We start from the raw sequence: 20,932 nt of genomic DNA, 5'->3' as shown, positions 1-20,932 counted from the left end.
CACTCTCAGATATGGGCTTGCTGGCACATCCCCTGGCTCACTTGCTCACTCACACACGTGCCAGCCTTGGGGGTACACACATTCACACCCAGGTGTTGTCATGACTTAAGAGCCAAGGCAATGCCGGCTCTAATTGAATGCTTATCTTCCCCTTCCTCCCTGTGAAACCCCAGGCTGCCAAGCTCCACTCTCAGAGGCAGCTCCTGGGGCCAAGAGCCACATGTGTGAGAGGCAGCAGCTGGAGGGGTGGCTGGGCTCAGTGATCAACGCATGGTGACCTTGCGCAAGGTCAGGCATCCCTGGAAGGTGGATGAGGGACAGCCTCGTGCTACGGTAGACCTCGCATCTCCTACTGCTCTGAGGTTCTTGGGTAGAATAGCAACAGTCTGCAAGTCGTCATGTTCAGGTTCTGGCCCTGAGCTGAACGGTCAGTGGCTTGGGGTCGTGAGTGCCTCTGAACTCACATTCTCACATGATGATGGTCAGTTGCTCTCCTGTGAGTCACTCCACATGGACCCTGCTTCTCTCCGTTCACATGACGCATCTCCCTGGGTTCCTGCTGAGCTTTTCCCATCCTCACATTATCTAGCAAATTACAGACAACTGTGGCTGTGATTCCTGGACTGGACAGCAAACCGTGATGGTCATTTCACACTTTCTAATGCTATGATTTTTTTTTTTAATTCTCAAAGTGAAGGTTTAGTTTTCTAAAACTGAGCAATCATATTCTGCTGCTTCATAAGAAATCATTTGGCTCAAGGTCACGTCCTTGCCCCGTGTATCATAACCTTTGTGTTTGTGAAGTGAGGCAAAGGAGCTTTGGGTGATGCTGAATTATACTGAGTGTGCCCGTGGTTTGCACACTGAGAAATAAGGATGGGTTTGCACAGACCATCCATTTTCTCCACTATTCACCTCTGATCTGTAACACACATTGGCAAAAAATAGATGATGAATTAAGGGCTGCATCTAAAGACTTGAAATCAAACTGAGCTATCCATTCTGCCAAGGGGAGAACCTGTGCTTGCATGCTCAGTTGCTCAGTCATGTCCAACTCTTTGTGTTACCATGGACTGTGGCCCGCCAAGTTCCTCTGTCCCCAGGATTCTCCAGGTAAGAATACTGGAGTGGGTTGCCATTTCCTCCTCCAGGGGATCTTCCTGACCCAGGGACTGAACCCTTGTCTCCTGCATTGCAGGCGGATTCTTTGCCACTGAGCCATCTGGAAAACACATAGAACCTGTGACTGTAGCCTTATCTTTCTAGTATTCTGACCTGTGCTATTGGTCAAAAATCCGAATGGGGGAGATTTACAGTTCTGTTCAAAATATTTATTTTGCATTTACTTGTAGCTACATGATGTCCAATGGCTATAAGCCAGCCCCTTTGGATTTGTCTGATGTGAAGCTGTTACCTCCTCAAGAAATTTTAGTGGATAAGCTTGCAGAAAATGCACACAATGTCTGGGCAAAAGACAGAATAAAACAAGGATGGACCTATGGCATTCAACAGGTGAGAGGTGCTGGGTCAGGCCTGATGGAGAAGCCAGGAGATGTGATCATCTATCGAAAAAGCATTTTGCTTTGGTGGGTATTAGATTGGAAGATGGAGGTTGCCTTTGCAGTCTGTTGCTCATCCCTCAGCACATTCGTTATTAATAGAATCATGGGGCTGAATGGAATTCACAATGGGCATGTTGACATTAACTCCAGCAGTACATAGGCTTACGTGTCATTTGTTAGTCCAGTACACTTGTGATCAGGTTGCCTTGTGTATATGGCCTCTGGCTGCATCTTCTCTGATTCCCTGTCTCGCTGCTTGTCCCATGGAAAGCTGAGCTTTCACCCACTCTCCAAGGCCAATGTAAGGCTCACACGAATCAGCATCACAGCTCAGTAGTATTTTTGGAGTGGTCCCAAGTATGTACCACTGAAGGGGGAACTAGCCCAAGAGAGGGGCAGACCAGCCCAACAACAAGCCTGTGTCCCCTTACTTCAGTCCACAGGACCAGAATTCCCAGGCAGAGTTCTTGGCTCATCCAAAGGGAGCATGAGAACCCAGCAAGGAGTTAGGTGGAGTTTAGAACCATGATTCAGCCCTAACCCACCTGGTGCACCTCTCATTCTGAAATAACCCCCTCATCTCAGTAAGGCTCAGGATCAGGGAAGTTCACAGATGGCTGTGTGCACACGTGCTCATTCATTCCTGAGCCTCTCAGCCTACACATGTCTGGAACCAAGAAGACGACAACTAGGAAACCATAGCAGGGAAGGGAGTGGGGAATTCAAAACAGCATGTCAGATTATGATGACTTATCACTGCCGTTGTCATTGTCTTCTTAGTCCCCGCTGAGGACTGAAGGAGGACTCATACACCTATGCGCTATCACGGTGCAACAGCCCCGCCATGGCTCTGCCACTATTTCAGATGTTTCTCTGTGAGCAGAGATGCCTCTCTGTGAAGGATGTGTTGTGAGGAGGCCATAACAGTTTAAATTGTGCATGATCTTTCATAGGGGAATAGTTACGCAAATCCCCATCTGCCTCGCCTTGGGAATGGAGGAGTCTAACTAATTTCATGACACTTCATTTTATTCACAGGCTGGCATTATTAAAATGTGGGTTTTACTGCTGGCTTTGAGTGTTAGTGCCAATTTTCCATTTGTACTCATTTGATCCTGAAGTGGCAAATATGTTCATTGGTAAATGGCAAGGCGCTGGGAGAAGAGCTGGCAGAGTCACATGGGGAAACCAGGACTGGTGCTGGGAATGTGTGAGTGGGACGAGCTCTTTGTAAAGATGAAACGCATTTTCTCAGATCCTCTTTTCTCTGGCTTCACGTAGGATTTAAAGAACAAAAGAAATCCACGTTTGGTGCCGTATTCACTGCTGGATGAGCGTACCAAGAAGTCAAACAGGGACAGCCTTCGTGAAGCTGTCCGGACGTTTGTTGGTTATGGCTATAACATTGAGCCATCAGACCAAGAGCTAGGTAATGAGTGCAGATGGTTCATTCTGGCTCCAGTTTGCTAAACACGTCTTCTTCTGGAGGAATACTGATGTTCAATAGGTCTAACTTGCACTGTTAGAAATGCTGTTGGTGCTAAAGAACATTGAAAACAATGGTGAATTTTAGAAAGTAGGGACCATGTTGATCATAGAGCTGTGTTCCATTGACCAGATATTTCTGTAATGAGCACATCTATGACCCAGCCCCACAGGGAATAAGTTATCCTCCAGCATAGCTGAGCTTTTCAGAATAGTTGGTCCCAAAACCAAGTTAACCATTATTTCTCTTATTTTCTAAACATGAATATCATCTCGCGTTGGGGCAGGTAATGTCATCTCTCAACTGAATTCTATCACTGATTAAAATCACCACTTTATGAGTATTTAACATGTCACTGCCACCTTATACCCCAGGGGACCATAGGCATGTGGGGCAGTAAAAAGTGGTTAAGGGGATGGATTTGGAGTAAGACAGACCTCAGTTCAGATCTTGGCTCTCCTCGGTTTATTGGCTGTATGACCTTGAACAAGTGAACCTCTCTGAGCCTGTTTCTTCATTGGTAAAATGAAGACAATAATGCTGATTTCATAGGATTATTGGGAAACACTGAGATTTAGTTTCTACTGCAGAGCACTCACACAGTGAATGGTGGTTTGTGTTTTTATGACATGATGACGGCGATGATTCTTTCATGAACTTTATGTTATATTGACTAGCAGGAGATCTGCCATTTGCCTTTGTTGTTGAACATCCTTCGAGGAGTCCTCCCTAAATATTGAAAGCCTGTGTTCTCTCTCCTGCTCTGGCAACCTCTCCTCCCTTTCCTTCTTGATAGCTGACCCAGCTGTGGAGAAAGTCAGCATAGACAAGATCCGCTTTTTCCGGGTAGAGCGCTCTTATGCCGTGAGATCGGGAAAGTGGTATTTCGAGTTCGAGGTGGTGACCGGAGGCGACATGCGTGTTGGCTGGGCCCGGCCAGGCTGCCGACCCGACGTTGAGCTGGGGGTGGATGACCAAGCCTTCGTGTTTGAAGGCAGCAGGGTGAGTCTGGCTGGTGTTCACACTCCTTAGTCCAGCCCAGGTTTTTCTGCTCCAAACGTTTCTCCAGAAGTGAGCAGAGCTGAGTATCTGGAGCTCTGGCTTCGAAAGGGAGGAGCCACCACATGGACGGGTTCAGACCATAGTGCATCTCCTAGTGTTCGTCCCTTTGCTCTAGGGCGAAGGGGAGGGCTTGCACACTCTAGCTCTTCCTGTAATCACCTCCACATCTGCCCTGCCCCTGAACCCACAGCCCCTTCTGCAGGGGAAGCTTACAGAACCCTGTGCAGCCAAGCATGTGCGGCAATCTTTCCACTTTGTCTTAAGGGGACTCCAGCTTATTTACATAGCTGACTATGTATTGGGAGACTTGGGCCACCTTTTCTGATGAGCCTTGTATACCTTGGTTTCCCACATCTGTAGATAGACCACTTCTCCCTGAGCACTGTCCTTGGTAGAAAGGGAAGTATCATGTGGAAACCAGGCACCACTGCCCATTAGGAGAAATTACTCATGGGTCACTTCTCCAGCAGCACAGGGGCCTCTAGGACCTCCATTTCTCTAATCCCTGGGCTCTTGTCTTACAGGGCCAGCGGTGGCATCAAGGGAGTGGGTATTTCGGACGGACCTGGCAGCCAGGAGATGTGGTTGGATGTATGATTAACCTGGATGATGCTTCAATGATCTTCACGCTGAATGGGGAGCTGCTGATCACCAACAAAGGCTCTGAACTTGCCTTCGCTGACTACGAGATTGACAATGGTAAATCCACCAACCTCCCCACCCCTTTCCATGTCCACAAGGTGAAGGGAACTCCAGGGAGCGGGGTGAGATCTTCTGCCTCCTCACTCATGGCACACTGACCTTTGCAGATCTAAAGCCCTGCAGTGAAGACAGCTCTTATACTATCATTTTTGAAGAATCAAGACAAATAATAGAGATAGTTGATATATGCAGCATAAATGTAAGTCTGAACTTCCAGAGAGATTGACCAAGGAAAGTGTTAGTTGCTCAGTTGTGTCCAACTCTTTGCAACCCCATGGACTGTAGCCCACCAGGCTCCTCTGTCCATGGGGTTCTCCAGGCAAGAATATTGGAGTGAGTTGCCGTTTCCTTTTCCAGGGGATATTCCTGACCCAGGGATTGAACCCCGGTTTCCTGCATTGCAGAAACTCTGTACCATCTGAGCCAGATACAGGCATAGAATGACCAAGGCGCGCCCCTCTAATCCCCTGCCTTGTGCCTTGGCATGGTGATGTTCCCCAGGTTTCTCAGGATCACAAAGGAAGTGCTGATTGCATGTGCACTGATGTCCCTGGCAGGAGAGAAAAGTCAATGAATTAGAATCACCCTCTTATTCTGATTTGAATTGTCATTGTGAATGTTGGTATAATTGAACTTAATGTTTTGATGAGAATCACTGAAACATGGAAGTTGACTTAGCTGTACCTTGAATGAAATAGAATTTAATCTGAAACTCAAACATGCTGTGAAACCCAAGCACAGTTGCACTTGTTAATGGCCGGGAATAGACCACAGTCAGGTTGGTGCTTCCAGCTACACAAAGGGGCAATAGGTGCTTCTTATTCCTTGTCTACAGAACTCCCTTATGTACACAAGGCTGCTGGCACCAGGAGTAGGGACACTGGACTGTGAGTCAGATGGCTTGCTCCTAACAAGCTGTGGGCTCTCAGAAAGGCTTGGTTTGACTCCTCTGGGCTTTGCCTCCTTCATCTGTACCAGGAAGCAGGATGATAGACCATATAAATGCCAACATCCTCCTCAAATGTAATAGTCTATGGCAGTGACTTAATACCCGCTGTGATCACACCTCTGGTCCTGGTGCTGTGCCACTCTCTGCTCCTGCAGTACAAAGGAGGGGGAGGCAAGGAGGCAAGGAGGCTGAGGGGGAAGAGGCTGCTCTAGGGCAGAAGACCTGGGTTCCCTTCCTGCCTCTGTCCTTCCCCTCCTGTGACATCTTGGGTTGACTTTATTTAACCTCTTTGTGCCTCCTTTCCCCATCTGTAAATGATTAGGATTCTGGGTAGCTCTAAATTTCTGGCACTTTATAAAAAAAGACAGTTTCCTCTCCCTGCATCAAATGTTAAAAAAGAGAAAATTGCAGAGGCAAGAATAGCAGAAATAAATGAGTGTATAATTGGGGCTTCCCAGGTGATGCTAGTGGTAAAGAACCCACTTGTGAGTGCAGGAGACATAAGAGACACAGGTTCAGTTCCTGGGTTGGGAAGATCCCCTGGAGTAGGGCGTGGCAACCCACTCCAATATTCTTGCCTGGAGGACTCCATGGACAGAAGAACCTGGCTGGCTTGGACCATAGGGTTGCAAAGAGTCGGACACAAAGGAAGCAACTTAGCGTGCATGCATATTTTTAATACATATAAAATATTCTTTACAATGTGTTTTAGCTTTATAAATCATTTTCATACTTTGTACAGACACCTATTATCTTCAATATGCATCTCAGCTGGACCTTAAAAGAGCTTTAAAGATTTTTCTAAGAGCCATATATTTGGGATAATAGAAAAGCTGCAAGTCAGTGTATTTTCTTAGAAAGACAGGATGACTGAAGCAATATGGGGTCATGTTTTAATGCCTTCTAAAAAGGTTTAAAATCCGAGTTTTAAAGAATATATTTTTGGAAACAACTGGGAAAGAAGTTGCTACAGAAAGAATGGCCCGTGTACTGGTTTCAAGGCAAAGAGGGAGGAAACATGTTGATGAAAGGAGGGCGTTGGGGACGAGCCATCCTCTGTCACTGCTCTTTGGAAACAGATATTCACCAAGTACCAGCACAGGCAGTGCTCTCTTCATGTTGTTTTTATTGAGTAACTAAGTCACGTCTGACTTTTTGGGACCTCACGGACTGCAGCACGCCAGACTCCTCTCTCTTCCACTATCTCCCAGAGTTTGCTCAAACTCACGTCCATTGAATCGGTGATACATCCAACCATCTCATCCTCTGTCGTCCCCTCTCCTGCCTCAATCTTTCCCAGCATCAGCGTCTTTTCCACTGAGTCAGCTCTTTACATCAGGTGGCCAAAGTATTGGAGCTCCAGCTTCAGCATCAGACCTTCCAGTGAATAGCCAGAGTTGATTTCTTTTAGGATCGACTGCTTTGATCTCCTTGCAAGGGACTCTCAAGAGTCTTCTCCAGCACTACAATTTGAAAACATCAATTCTTCGGCACTCACTCTTCTTTATGGTCCAACTCACACATCCATACGTGACTACTGGAAAAACCATAGCTTTGACTATTTGGATCTTTTTGGAGTCATCAAAGTGATGTCTCTGCTTTTTAATATGCTGTCTAGGTTTGTCATAGCTTCCTTTCAAGAAGCAAGTGTCTTTTAATTTCATGGTTGCAGTCACTGTTTGCAGTGATTTGGGAGTCCAAGAAAATAAAATCTTTCACTGCTTCCACTTTTTCCTCTTCTATTTGCCATGAAGTGATGGGACCAGATGCCATGATTTTAATTTTTTTAACATTGAGCCAGTTTTTTTCACTCTCTTCTTTTGCCGTCATTAAGAGGCTTTTTAGTTCCTCTTCACTTTTTGCCATTAGACTGGTATCATCTGCATGTCTGAGGCTATCTTCAATGAGGCTGGAGAAGAACAAAGAACTAGGTAATTTAGGCTCATCGCCAAGGAAAGGCGCTTCCTGGAGTACGCAGAGTCCAAAGTCCCGTGACCCTGTGGACTTGGGGAGCTTACTTGTCTATAAGACTTTGGCTCAACATAAGGAAGAGAAAAAGATCTTGTCAGTGTTCAGAGTTCTAAGAACTCCATGAGGTCTAAAGCCTTGATAATCAAAAGTGTGATCTGCTTGTTATAAGTGCAGGGTCTCAGAGCCCACGCTAGTCCTACTGATTCAGAAAGTGCATTCAGACAAGATACTCCGACAATTCCCATGTACTTTGAAGTATGAGAAGCAGTGGTCTAAAGTATACACAAATGTAAATAGTAGCAAAATTAAGGAGTTACTTTTCTAGTTCAAAAAATAAATGAAATGAAAATACAGAAAGGTAACTACCAATACAAAGCGATAGGTCAGAAATGGCAGTTGACCAATATGGGCTGAAAATTCTAGAAGACTGGAATTGGAACTGAAAGTTAAATGAAGACTGAACTGTCTCAGCAACTACAGATGAGCTTTTTACCTCTAAGAAGGGTCTTCTTCTCAGGGGAGGGGGGTGTAAGTAGAGTAATAGAGAGGAATCAGGAAACTGCAGAAAAGAGTGATGATAGCATTTGCATAATTGTGTATGGAATTTATAGAAGACAAAACTGGAAAGAATGAGAAGTTACAGATTATAGCCTTGAATACCAAGACTTGGCCTTTTTATTCAGGAAAACGTATTGTCTAATCTGGGCCCACTCTTCTTGGACTCCACTCTCTATGACATGGGGGGCTGTCCTAGGGTTTGAGCAGAAGAATACTATAAAGAAAGGGGATGCTTTAGGAGAACTCTGCTTTTAGAGATCTTCTGTGCTGTAATGAAAGAGATGCCTCATCGACCCTTTGTATAGAGAGACATGATTTGACCTTCAGAATAACAAAGTCTATTATTAGGACTCTGTTTTATAATAGAACTGTACTGTATTATGTTAACACACTGTACTGTAGCATCGCACTGCACTTTGATAACACGGAGACAGGATAATTGGGAGGCCTTTTCAGTTCTGTGATGGCTCAGGAGTCAGAGGAAGGGCAATTGAAAGGGAGTCTGCATGCAATTCTTTGAAGACAATAACCCAGAGGCTTAGAATAACCATAGTGCCGCTCTTTAACCATAGAGCATCTCTGCGTAAAGTGGAAAGAGGCAGCAATTCTTGCCTTGATCCGTTAGGAAAACCATCTGTTGAATATAAAACATTGTGTGCATTACAGCCCCTCAGAAAGCAAAACCCCCTGTTTGTGTGTGTGTTCTGGCCACCAACATCCCAGCCTTGATTCAGGCCATTTACCCTGCTGGGGTAAGTATTTTTAGTCCTTTGGGGGAGGGAATGGGAGCAGGCACTACAATTCGTGGCTGATTTTTTTTCTGTGGGTGATTTATAAGCTGTCATCCCCATCCTCGTCTGCATTGTAGATGACATGCTCTTGTCGGCTTCGTTTTCCTAATCATTGTTCTCTACTGTGTTCCCTGGCCTGCACCCTCACAGCTCTCAATGTTGTCACTGAAAGGCATCTGGAAGCTCAGAAGCTCTCACAGAGAAACCTTTGCTGTTAGTCTTCTCTTTGATCCCATTTAAAGGAAAGGAAGATAAAATTCTGAACATCATTCTGGACCTCAGAACATGATGTCTGAAAGAGTTTAATTTAGAGCTGGTATCCCTTGCTGCTGCCGACAGACACCGCCTGGGCACACCCTGCTTCGCTACAGCTTCAGTGTCTGCCAGGACAGCCTCCCAAGCTCTTCCTCTAGCAGCGTGTCAGGGCTTAACAGATCCCTCAGCTCTGGCTCTACCAGCAGCCCTTCCACAGGCAGCAGATGAAACTTTCTTGCAGGCAGAATCACTGTCGTCTGTGCACAAACACGCTGGCACCTAGAGCCCCCCTGTCATTCTCTCCCCAAGTGGGTGCTATGCTTCAGGAAGTGGCTGTGGCAGGGGAACGCGGCCTCTTGTTCCCTGTGTTTTCTACAGAGCTTGTGACAATCTCAATGCTGTCCCTGAACTCCATCTTTGTGAGGCTTAGAAAATTAAAATTAATGGATAAAACATGAACTGCTGGATGGAGACTCTGAGGAAACACCCTAGGAATGGTCTGGGCTGCCGTCTCACCACTTCTCCCAATGATCTGTTTTTCAACTACTGGGGAGTGATTGGCTCTCAGTAAATTTCTTCAGTTTGACGTGGATTTTAAAAAGGATCCATGGTTGGTGTGGTCTAGAGAACTGGTTTCTTTCCAAGCTCCTGAATTATAAAAAGATGACCTCCTGGGCATCCCTCTTCCTAATCACACAACCCTATGAGGCCTTGTGATACAAAGTTTATCAGAACCTGGGGTCCTCTGCAGCATTTAAATGAATATGTTCTTGACATTCCTTTCCTCAAACAGGGATGCTGTGTACATCTAGGTTCTAAATAATGCCATTTTCAAGTTTCCTCCTCAGACCTCTTCAGTGACGTCAGCATAATTGCATCTACTAGTCTGCATGTCGGGATGGAGTATTGTTTTTCACCTTTATTTTTCCCTCTTGTTACATCTCCTGTCTCATTTGAGCTGGGGGTTATAGTTGAGTTGTGTACAAAGTGTGGATCCTCGTGTGTAGGTGACATTGTTCACGGTGATGCCACGTGGCCTTACCAAGTGGATCTGTCCATCCAGGTAAGACCAAACCAACTCCAGGGAGCCATGTGGCCACTTGTGACAGGCAGCCCTTCTCCTGGGGGGCTGGAGTGCTTTGTGGTTGAAGGTTTCCCGCTGCCTGACCTAGAGGCAAACTAGTCAACTATAGGACATTTAGGAAAATCATCCGAAAACTGAAGGAAGAGTTCATCACAAAGCCAGTCACTGGAAATGAGAGTTAGAAAGCAGGCATCTGGGCCTCAGTCCCCACTGCTCACTCTGGACTGCTCCTCTGGCAGTCTTGTTCACATGCTGGCCCTGCATACGCTCCAGGAGACAGTCCTTTGAGCAAGTTACTCAACTTGTTAGGCCTCAGTTTCCTCACTGTAAGGCAGTCACAATAATATATCCATAAAGTGCTAAGCCCAGGGCCTGACACCTAGAAGGTACTTGATAAATATTAGCTGGTGTGGTTTATCATCATTGTCCCTCCCTCATCTGTCTATCAAGCAGAGTTACTGAGTTGCATGAAGTTGTAATGCCTCAAGTAAGGAAGTTGTGGAGAAGGAGTGATCCTTAGCTGGAGCCTCTCTACCAGGTGGAGGGAGCTGATCCAGTTTTAAAGTACTCCTCCCTGGGAGAAAGTGCTGGTGCCTTTGAGGATGTCGCTTTGCTCTCAGTCCTTTCTGGGGTTTCACTTCTTTGATGCAAGCCTGGGATTTAGGTTCTCGTCTGCCACTGTACAGAGTTGCCCCGCTGAGCCCACTTAGCTCCCAGGAGGTCCCTGACACTCCCTCCCGTTGCTTTGACATACCTGACTTTTGCTGCTGCTGGGGAGCCTGTTTTCAGGCAGTGTTCAGCTCGCCCCATAGCGATGGCTTCTGCCCCAAAGGGCCAGTGCTCTGCTCTGTAATGAGGGCAGCCCTCTGCCCCAAGACATGACTGCTGTTTAAATCTGGGGCATTCACCCCCTGTAACCTTCCCCGCTTCTCTTGCCCACTGACTGGCAGCTGGTCTGTGACTCAGAGGGACAGCAAAATACTGTCCCCTCTGCTGATGTCTTAGGAACAATGAGGAGCCCAAGTTCCTTAGAAAAAGGGCTTTGTGCAAATATGACCTTTTTCCCTTTCTGCATGCATCTTACATTGTCAGGGTGTCTGTAATTAGGAAGTCACTGATGTGACCTGAAGTTTTTCAGAAGTCCTCATGTTTTGAATCTGCTGCTTACTTATCCTGTCATTCACGTTATTGGAGAAGAAAGGGAAAGAGTGGCTTTCTTTTTTTATTGATTTTATTGAAGTATGCTTGATTTACAATATTGTGTTAATTTCTTTTGCCCAGCAAAGTGGTTCCGTTTTATATCTATACACACACACACACATATATATACATACTATATGTGTATGTATATATATATATATATATGTATGTATTTTTAAATTCTTTTCCATTATCATTCATAACAGGACATCAAATATAGTTCCCTGTGCTATACAGTAGGACCTTGTTGTCTATCCATTCTGTATATAATAGTTTTCATTTGCTGACCCCAAACTTCTAAACATCCCTCCTCACCCCCACCTCCCCCTTGGCAGCCTCAAATTTGTTCTGTATATCTATCTATGAATCTGTTTCTGTTTCGTAGATAAGCTCATTTATGTCATATTTTAGATTCCATGTATAAGTGATATCCTATGGCATTTGTCTTTCTCTGACTTAGTTCACTCAGTACGATAATCTCTAGGTCCATCCATGTTGCTGTAAATGGCAGGATTTCGTCTTTTTATGGCTGAGTAGTATTCCACTGTATATATGTACTGTATCTTCTTTATCCATTCATTTGTCAATGGACATTTAGGTTGCTTCCAAGTCTTGGCTATTGTAAATAGTGCTGCTCTGAGTATAGGGGCACAAAAATCTTTCTAAATTATAATTTTGTCCACATATATGCCTGGGATTGGGATTGCTGAATCATATGGAACTCTACTTTTAGTTTTTTGAGAGACCTCCATACTGTTCTCCATAATAGCTGCACCAACTTACATTCCCCACCAACAGTGTCAGAGAGTTCCTTTTTCTCCACTTCCAAGAGACTTTTTTAAGATGCCATATCTCTGCTCACATCAGGGATGGAATGCTTCAAAATCAGGTCTTCCAGATAAAGCTACTCTAGTAGTACTTGTCCAGGTTGGGAAAAAAAGTGGGGATGTCTTAGCACACACCATTCACTCTTCCACATTCCACTTGTCATCCTCATTTCTCTAAGCCCACGACAACCTCCTTCCTTCACATCTCATAGCATAAAGCAGAGCCCTCTGTCCCAGTAGGCACCCCGAAATTGTGCCAACAAGTAGTCCTTATTCCATGCTAGAGTCATATCTTCAAAGCTTCCTTACTTATAAAAATCTCTGTCTATAGAAGGGGGTAGTTTCATCTATTGTAGCCTCAAAGGCTATGAAGCATAGTCTCAGAAGCAAAGCAATACTCAGGAAGGTCCATGAATCTGATCGACCAGACCTTCCACCTTCCCAAGGGATGGGGCCACCACCAGTGGTCCTGGGTGGAGGTTCTTGGTACAGACATCACCTTCATTGCTAGGATTTCACTATAGCCTCTTACTTAGAAATAGTATTAAAAGTATCACATAGTATCTTAAATAAGTTCATAGTTTCTGAAAACAACCAACTCAGCTTGGGAGGGATTTATCTTTCACTTATATGACTCATTTACATAGAAACTTTGTGATTTAGGTAACAGTATATACACACTGGCTTTAGGAAGAGTGAACTTTGGCCGTGATCTCTATGAGTGACTTACTGTTGAACATAAATTCTCCCAAAATTGACCTTTAAATGTCCCTCACATAAACACTCCTTCCTTAGGAGTGACACAGTTTTCTTTTTGGGGGGCTCCAAGCCGTGGTTTAGCCTCCAGCCTCTGAGCCCTTCGTGCTTTTCCGAGCAGTCTGCAGCTTCAGCTGCCCTCCGGCTGCCTGCCTCATGTCTTCCCAGGTCTTGGATAATTAGTGCTTTCCCAACTCTGCTGATTTGTTGGTCCACAATTATGATTCATAAATAGCCCACAAACAACACTAAGCGATGAACTTCTGCTTTGGGTCTGTTCTGCATGGCAATGCTTTCTTTATTATGATGACACAGAAAAGAGCTTAGAGAGACAGTAACTGTAGGAGCGAACAGTTTCCTACAGCTCCTGCTTGAAAATCTCACTTTCCTACTTAGGAGGGGACTGTAACTGTAGACTGGGAGGATGGGATTTGTAAGATATATTTTGTAAACAAGCAGTCATAGTGCTAGCATCCAAAACTTCTTAGCATACTCTCAAATGACAAGAGCCATTGTACCTCTCATTTCACTGGAGAAGATGCTGGGACCTAGAGAAATTTGGCAGTTTACATCAAGTCATTCTTTGGGCTTCTTGCATTGTTTTATTTGGGGCAACATTTAAAATTACCCAGGGTTTAAGACATGGAAGCAATCTAAGTGCCTATAAACAGATGAATGGTTAAAAGATGATGTGTCTGTATATGTATATACATATGTATGTATATATCTGTGTCCACACGCACACACACACATGAATATTAGTTAGCCACAAAAAAGAATGAAATTCTGCTATCTGTAGCACCACGGGTGGATCCAGAGAGTATTATGTTTCGTGAAATAAGTCTGACAAAGGCAAATGCTCTATGTTATCGCTTATGTGTGAAATTAAAAAATAAAACAACTGAATATATATAACAAAGCAGAAAGAGACTCACTGATACAGAGAACAAACTAGTGATAAACAGTGGGGAGAAGGAGCAAGATAGAGGTATGAGATTAAGAAATACAAACCACTATGTATCAAAGAGATAAATAAGAATATATTGTACAGTGCAGGGAAATATAGGCATTGTTTTGTAATAACTTCAAATGGAATACAGTCTAGTTAAATATTGATTCACTATGTTGTATACCTGAAACTAATATAATATTGTAAATCAACTATAACTCAATTTAAAAGAAAGTATATCTCCAGAGATAAATAACATAAAATTACCCAGGGCCTAATTGGAGCTAGTGATAAAGAACTTGCCTGCCAATGCAGGAGACATAAGAGACGCGGATTCAATCGCTGGGTTGGGAAGATCCCCTGCAGGAGGGCATGGCAACCCACTCCAGTATTCTTGCTTGGAGAATCCCATGGGCAGAGGAGACTGGTGGGCTACAGTCCGTGAAGTCATAGAGAGTCGGGCGTGACTGAAGTGACTTAGCACACAAGTAATATCAGTTTTAACTAAGACACAAAGAATATCACTTTTTCTCTTATTGGTTTTACTTTTCCAGATGACATTTATTTACATCTTGACTGGATGATTATTTTTCCTGCCTATCATTTTGAACCAGACTCACTTGTCTTTCCCATATACCTAGGGCAGCCGTCAACTCCATACGGCCTCCTGTTGTTGAGTATATGGGCCAGGAAGAAAGAAAAGGATGCTGCCCTATCTTTTCTACTGGGACTCAAAGCTGTGAAGGAAGCAAGGCTTCTGCTTCCTCCCAGCCTCCTGGGACAGTCCTGCAGGCTGACTGAGCTCTCTCACCACTCTGCAGGCTTTGTGCCCATCTGCTCTCTGGGGCTGTCTCAGATCGGCCGCATGAATCTCGGGATGGACGCCAGCACCTTCAAGTTTTATACCATGTGCGGTCTCCAAGAGGGCTTTGAGCCTTTTGCTGTCAACATGAATCGCGACGTGGCCATGTGGTTCAGCAAACGCCTCCCAACATTTGTCAACGTGCCCAAGGATCATCCGCAGATAGAGGTATGCTACACGTGCGCATCGTGGGGGGCCCTGGCAGGGCAGGGGGACCCAGGCACTGAGCTCCCACTGATGCTCCTGTCATAGCTGGTGCTGGCCCAGGTCCACGCCCTGCTCCCCAGTCACCTCCTTGCCGGACTCCAGAGCTGTCATTACAGGCACCTTAGGTGTGGCAGCTGAGCGGCATTTTACAAGGGGTAACCAACCACCTTGCAGGTCCAGATCCTCAAATCTTTGGGCCACTACATTTTCTCCAGGTGTCACTATAGTAGTATTAGAGCAAAACAGTATCTAGAGTCCTTAAATGTCCTTTTCCTAAAATAGTTCAGTACTTGCACTTAAGATGATATGTCCCGGACATTGTTCTCCTCTGCTCAGGACTTAAGGTCTTTTAGGCTGTGTTTAATTCATGCAGAACCATCTCCAGCTTTTTAGGTGGAGGCACAGTAGTTGATTATGGTGCTTGTACCTTGTGTGAGGAGCAGAGAGGCAGAGAAGCCAACGATTGTAAGGATCCTGATTTGGGTTCTGGTTCTACATCTCCTTGCCCTGCATCGCCCACACACCCCACAATTTTTTCATGCTGTCAGGGTGAGGTGGGAGCCGATGGGATGTCAGATCAACTCCACTGAAGCGTTAGATTCAAGGGCTCGCTTCCATCGGAGTGTAAGTCTCCTTCACTCACCGCCCAATCTGAATTCAGCAAGCATCAGCTCTTCATCCTCCCTTTTCCCCCAAACCCTTAAATAGTAGAGACTTGAATTTCTCTGATTTCTACCTGATAGTTAACTTTAGAAAGCTGGCTCATAAACTTTTTGGAAGTCATGAGCCCTTTTGACAAACCGATGGGCTCTAGAGACCCTCCACTTAGAAAAATATGCAGACCCCACAAACCTAGGTAAGCATGCTCATGGACCGCAGGATGGGAACTGGCTCTAGAATGCAGCGAGAAGTGCTCAGATCATAACATCATCATTGTAAGTGTGCTCACTTCCTCTGCTCCCCGTCCCACCCCCGCACATACACTTCAAACACCCAATTGTGATCTTTCCTCCTCCACTGCACTCCTCGAAGTGCTCACGCCCTGGAGCTGGGAATTTCCTCCTTTGTCAGGAGCCTCTGTGAGACTCAGGCTGCAACTGTGGTAAAGGCGGGAAGCCCACCGGGTGGGAGACAGGCTCCTCTGAGGAAACTCTAATGTCACTTCTGGAGTCTTGGGCTTTCCAGTGCCTTCTCCCTTAGAAATTCTCATGCCCACTGACATGGGAAACCTATGGAAAGTTTCTTCTTTAGCCACTTGCTACCTTCCTGAAAGGTCAGCATCAACAAGCACACTGCAACAGCCCTGCTGCCTGGCGCCCCTGACCTTGCAGAAAACCCAGCAGTCTTGTTTTCGAGTCCCTAATCTCCCCAGCCAGAGCTGGGTCTATGATATTTTACTGGGCGGGGTCCTCGTTAGGATAAGTGTAATGGTTGGATTACCACTCATGACAACCTTTGCAGTTTGCGGAAAGCCTTGCATAGGTAGTCAGTGAGGGAAGAGAGAGTGGGCGGGAGTCGGCTGTGTCACGTGAGGATGGTGGCATTTCCAGGTCGTGAGGATCGACGGCACCATGGATACCCCTCCATGCCTCAAGGTGACCCACAAGACATTCGGCACCCAGAATAGCAGTGCCACCATGATCTACTGCCGCCTGAGCATGCCCGTCGAGTGCCACTCCTCCTTCAGTCACAGCCCCTGTCTGGACAGTGATGCTTTCCAGAAAAGGTGAGGAGGGGTGGCTCCAGCTCTCAGAGGTGCTCAGCATTTCTGGTGCAAGACTGACTTTGTCTGCTTCTCACTGCACCATGGCACGACTGGAGCCTGGTCTGTAGGGTTCCCTCTGCTTTCAGTCAGGAAAGAAATAAGGGTGTGTGCTCACACGTGTGTGTGCCCATGCATGTGTGTGTATGCACACAGTGTATAATTAGGGGGCCAATCAAGCTTAATTACGTCACATCCAGTGGACACGTTTCCGCTCTTCTCAAGCTCTCTCAGTCCCTAGCCTCCTTGCAACCTGTAATTCCTATGTTTTGGAGTAGAAAAGAATGTAAGTGCATGAGAGGATGCAATTGTTGTTGCTATTGTGTGAAATTAGAAGCTTCTGTAGGCAAATACTACTTTCTTTGCATAACTGTGGCCAGTGTCCAACCCAGTAGCTGTGTGACTCATGAGTAATGTGACTTCCTTCTGCCTGATAAGAAATATATTCCTTGCTGTCTTTCTTCCCTTTCATGTCTGTTTTTAATCGCTGATGCATGGCTGGTGCGGGTTTCCTCAAGAGTTTTACTATCTACCAAGCTTTAAAGAAGCAAAGCTGTTTGAGAGAACAGGATAATGTATCCCAGGGTATCCCTGCCTATATTATTACCATCTCCCCAGCCTCCCCCTTGCCCTACCTTACATCTGGGCTGAGAGACAAAAGTTGGAAGGCATAGGCCTGCCTGCTGGTAGCAGATTGCAGATGAAAAGTTCCAAAATCAGTTGGGATCACTCACATGTGGGAAACACCCAGCTTCCTAAACTTGTCTTCATCATTAAAGGTAGATCAATTGCCTGTCAGACTTGTGGGCTTCTTTATAGAGCTGAAGAACTAAAACATGGATTATCTTCCCCCCAGGAAACAGATGCAAGAAATACTCTCTCACACAACAACAGTAAGTAAATGTGCTCAATTATGGTTTTAATTATTTGATTCTTTGCCATGCCTGGTAATATGCCCCTTACAGCAAAGATCTGTCTAGAGATCCTCTTTAATTGCCAATTACTCTGCCTTTTAATATCCATCTTAATGCTTCCAGAACATATCTATGGCATCTCTCAAGTGGGGGAAAGAAAAACAGTTATTCAGTGCAAAACAGAACTCTACCTAGAGCATCTAATTGGGCCTCATTGTGTACTTGGTGCCTATTTGCCACCAGGGACCCAGCACTGCCTTTCTGATTGAAAGGAACATCAGTTGAGGGGGGAAAGGGGGCTGTTAATTTAATCCTTTTGTTTGCTCTTTTATGTAAACTACTGTGAATCAACTCTCCCATCTCTCTGAGCAGCACCAGGAATTATATTGAAAGCAGTCAAATGAAAAAAAGGAACAGGGAGCCAGCCCAGAAGATGGAGGCTGCTTTTGGTTCTTTTGCTATAAACAGTGGTCAGAAAGCAATGCTTCCTAATTTCTTTCTCCCTTTTGAGCTTTCCTGGTGGTTCAGTGGTAAAGAATCTGCCTCCCAATGCAGGAGATGCAGATCTGATCCCTGGGTCAGGAAGATCCCCTGGGGAAGGAAATGGCTACTCACTCTGGTGTTCTTGCCTAGGAAATCCCATGGACAGAGGAGCCTGGTGGGCTACAAGTCATGGGGTTGCAAAGAACCAGACACTTAGCAACTAAACAACAACAACTCATCTTTCTTTAGCACCTGACCAAAAAGAAAAAGAAAAAAACTCTTTGTAAGAAATGCATGTCACCCCTTCGATAAAGTTATCCTGCAACCTGGATTCATAGGTTGTCAGGCATAAGATTCTTGCCTTGGAGTGTCACACACCTGCTATGTGCTGAGCACTGCACTGAGTGCACCGTGTCAGCTTCCCCCTTAATTTCCACTGCAGCCCTGGGAGATGAACAATCTCTTGCACTCCAAGGCACAGAAGACAAATGACTTGTCTAAGGTCACACGATTAATAGCTGCCAGGGCCAAGATTCCAGCACAGGTTGTGTCTGGCTGACTCTTTTCTCTTCCAGTCAAAAAATTGGCGATAACAACAAATATGAGGACTTCATTTAGAATAAATGTGTTCAGTTTCATAAAGAAAATGATGAAGCAGTCACTTAACTCAGTGCTTCAATTGCTCTTACAACGTAGTGATAAACTTCACAAATTGTTACAGTGCCTACCTAAGAATGGCTGTAGGTTTCAGCCCTGCCTGTCACTGAGCCTAACGGCTATATGAAGCACATTTGGCCACAATGTGGGCTTTTTCTTTTGTAGCATCCTTTTTAAGACTTGAAAAAATATATCCTTGGACTTCCCTGCAGAAGTGGCAAGTGGCCTTGTTCTCTGAACCTTGACTGTTCTCTCTGAAGGCAGAGACAGTGCCCAGCTCCCCCCAGCAGCCCAGGGAACCAGAAGACAGTGAGGGTTCTATGTTGACCATGGAGTGGCTGCCCCTGATCTCTGCAGCAGCAGCATCTTCTGGGCAGAGGGTGACAGATTAGGTGCCTGATTGTCTAGGTGCTAAAGCACAACAGAAAGCGGGAAAACAAGGAAGCCAAGTTCTCGCATCAGCCCTGCCCCTGATCCAGAGAGCAGTGGCACACCTCCAGTGCAGAGTGTGCTTTCTAAGAAAAGGGGACAAGTGGGCTGCTGTGTAATGTCTACCTCTTGAGCCCATTCCCCCCAGCTGAGGTCACTCACTCCACCTGTGGTCTCTCCCCAGCAGTGCTACTATGCAATCCGCATCTTTGCCGGACAGGACCCCTCCTGCGTGTGGGTCGGATGGGTGACTCCGGATTATCACTTGTACAGTGAAAAGTTTGACCTGAATAAAAACTGTACTGTGACTGTTACTCTGGGGGACGAAAGAGGCCGAGTCCACGAAAGGTAAGAGGACTTCCAAGGGGCAGGTTTGGCCATCAGGTTCCTCCCTCCCTCATCCAGCAGTCTTTTTCCTCTCTCTGCTCACAACTCAAAGAAGGAAACATCCCAACTTCTATATTAAAGAGGGGAAAAAAAAAAAGCACAGGCTTAAAATCCTTGAGTGAATGAGCTTGGGGGTGGAGAGGGTACTATGGTGGGAGAAGTTATTATCAGCCAGAATAAAGGGCAGTTTCATTACATACATAAAACATGGCCCAGGAATGGGAAATACAGATGGACAATTGAGAGGTCTAAGCTCCCTCTAAGTCTTTTCTCTATGATTTCTGGGCAAGTCCCAATTTCTGCAACATTAGAAAAAGGCAGAGAAAAATCCTCAGGTGCTTGAGGGAAATCAGTTCCAAAGAAATAAGAAGATGTAGCACATCACACACGGCAGCTGATCAACTCAGAACTCCCCATCCTAAAAGGTGGCAATGGCTGGAAGAATAAAGACCATCAAAGAGACATGACCAATTCTGGAATAATTACCGCTGAGTAGAAATTTAGTTCAGTTCAGTCACTCAGTCGTGTCCGACTCTTTGCAACCCCATGAATCGCAGCACGCCAGGCCTCCCTGTCCCTCACCAACTCCCGGAGTTCACTCAGACTCACATCCATCGAGTCAGTGACACCATCCAGCCATCTCATCCTCGGTCGTCCCCTTCTCCTCCTGCCCCCAATCCCTCCCAGCATCAGAGTCTTTTCCAATGAGTCAACTCTTCGCATGAGGTGGCCAAAGTACTGGAGTTTCAGCTTTAGCAGCATTCCCTCCAAAGAAATCCCAGGGCTGATCTCCTTCAGAATGGACTGGTTGGATCTCCTTGCAGTCCAAGGGACTCTCAAGAGTCTTCTCCAACACCACAGTTCAAAAGCATCAATTCTTCGGCGCTCAGCTTTCTTCACAGTCCAACTCTCACATCCATACATGACCACTGGAAAAAACCATAGCCTTGACTAGACGGACCTTTGTTGGCAAAGTAATGTCTCTGCTTTTCAACATGCTAACTAGGTTGGTCATAGCTTTCCTTCCAAGGAGTAAGCATCTTTTAATTTCACGGCTGCAGTAAGAATTAGGGATCTTA

The 20,932-nt window shown here is 45.6% G+C and overlaps 1 protein-coding gene across 1 annotated transcript in view; it reads left to right on the top strand.

Moving 5' to 3' along the window:
* Positions 1-20,932, top strand: part of RYR3 (ryanodine receptor 3) — a 573,341-nt gene that overhangs the window by 351,950 nt on the left and 200,459 nt on the right. The window contains exons 24-31 of the mRNA XM_052647070.1: positions 1,353-1,512; positions 2,844-2,991; positions 3,845-4,050; positions 4,635-4,809; positions 14,974-15,182; positions 16,772-16,947; positions 17,840-17,876; positions 19,651-19,814. Coding sequence (XP_052503030.1) covers positions 1,353-1,512; positions 2,844-2,991; positions 3,845-4,050; positions 4,635-4,809; positions 14,974-15,182; positions 16,772-16,947; positions 17,840-17,876; positions 19,651-19,814 — 1,275 coding nt within the window. The remainder of the gene's footprint in view (positions 1-1,352; positions 1,513-2,843; positions 2,992-3,844; positions 4,051-4,634; positions 4,810-14,973; positions 15,183-16,771; positions 16,948-17,839; positions 17,877-19,650; positions 19,815-20,932) is intronic.

The sequence above is a fragment of the Budorcas taxicolor genome, chromosome 10, assembly GCF_023091745.1.
Source record: "Budorcas taxicolor isolate Tak-1 chromosome 10, Takin1.1, whole genome shotgun sequence".
In the NCBI taxonomy this organism is placed as follows: domain Eukaryota; kingdom Metazoa; phylum Chordata; class Mammalia; order Artiodactyla; family Bovidae; genus Budorcas; species Budorcas taxicolor.
This window is presented reverse-complemented; position numbering and strand designations above follow the sequence as displayed.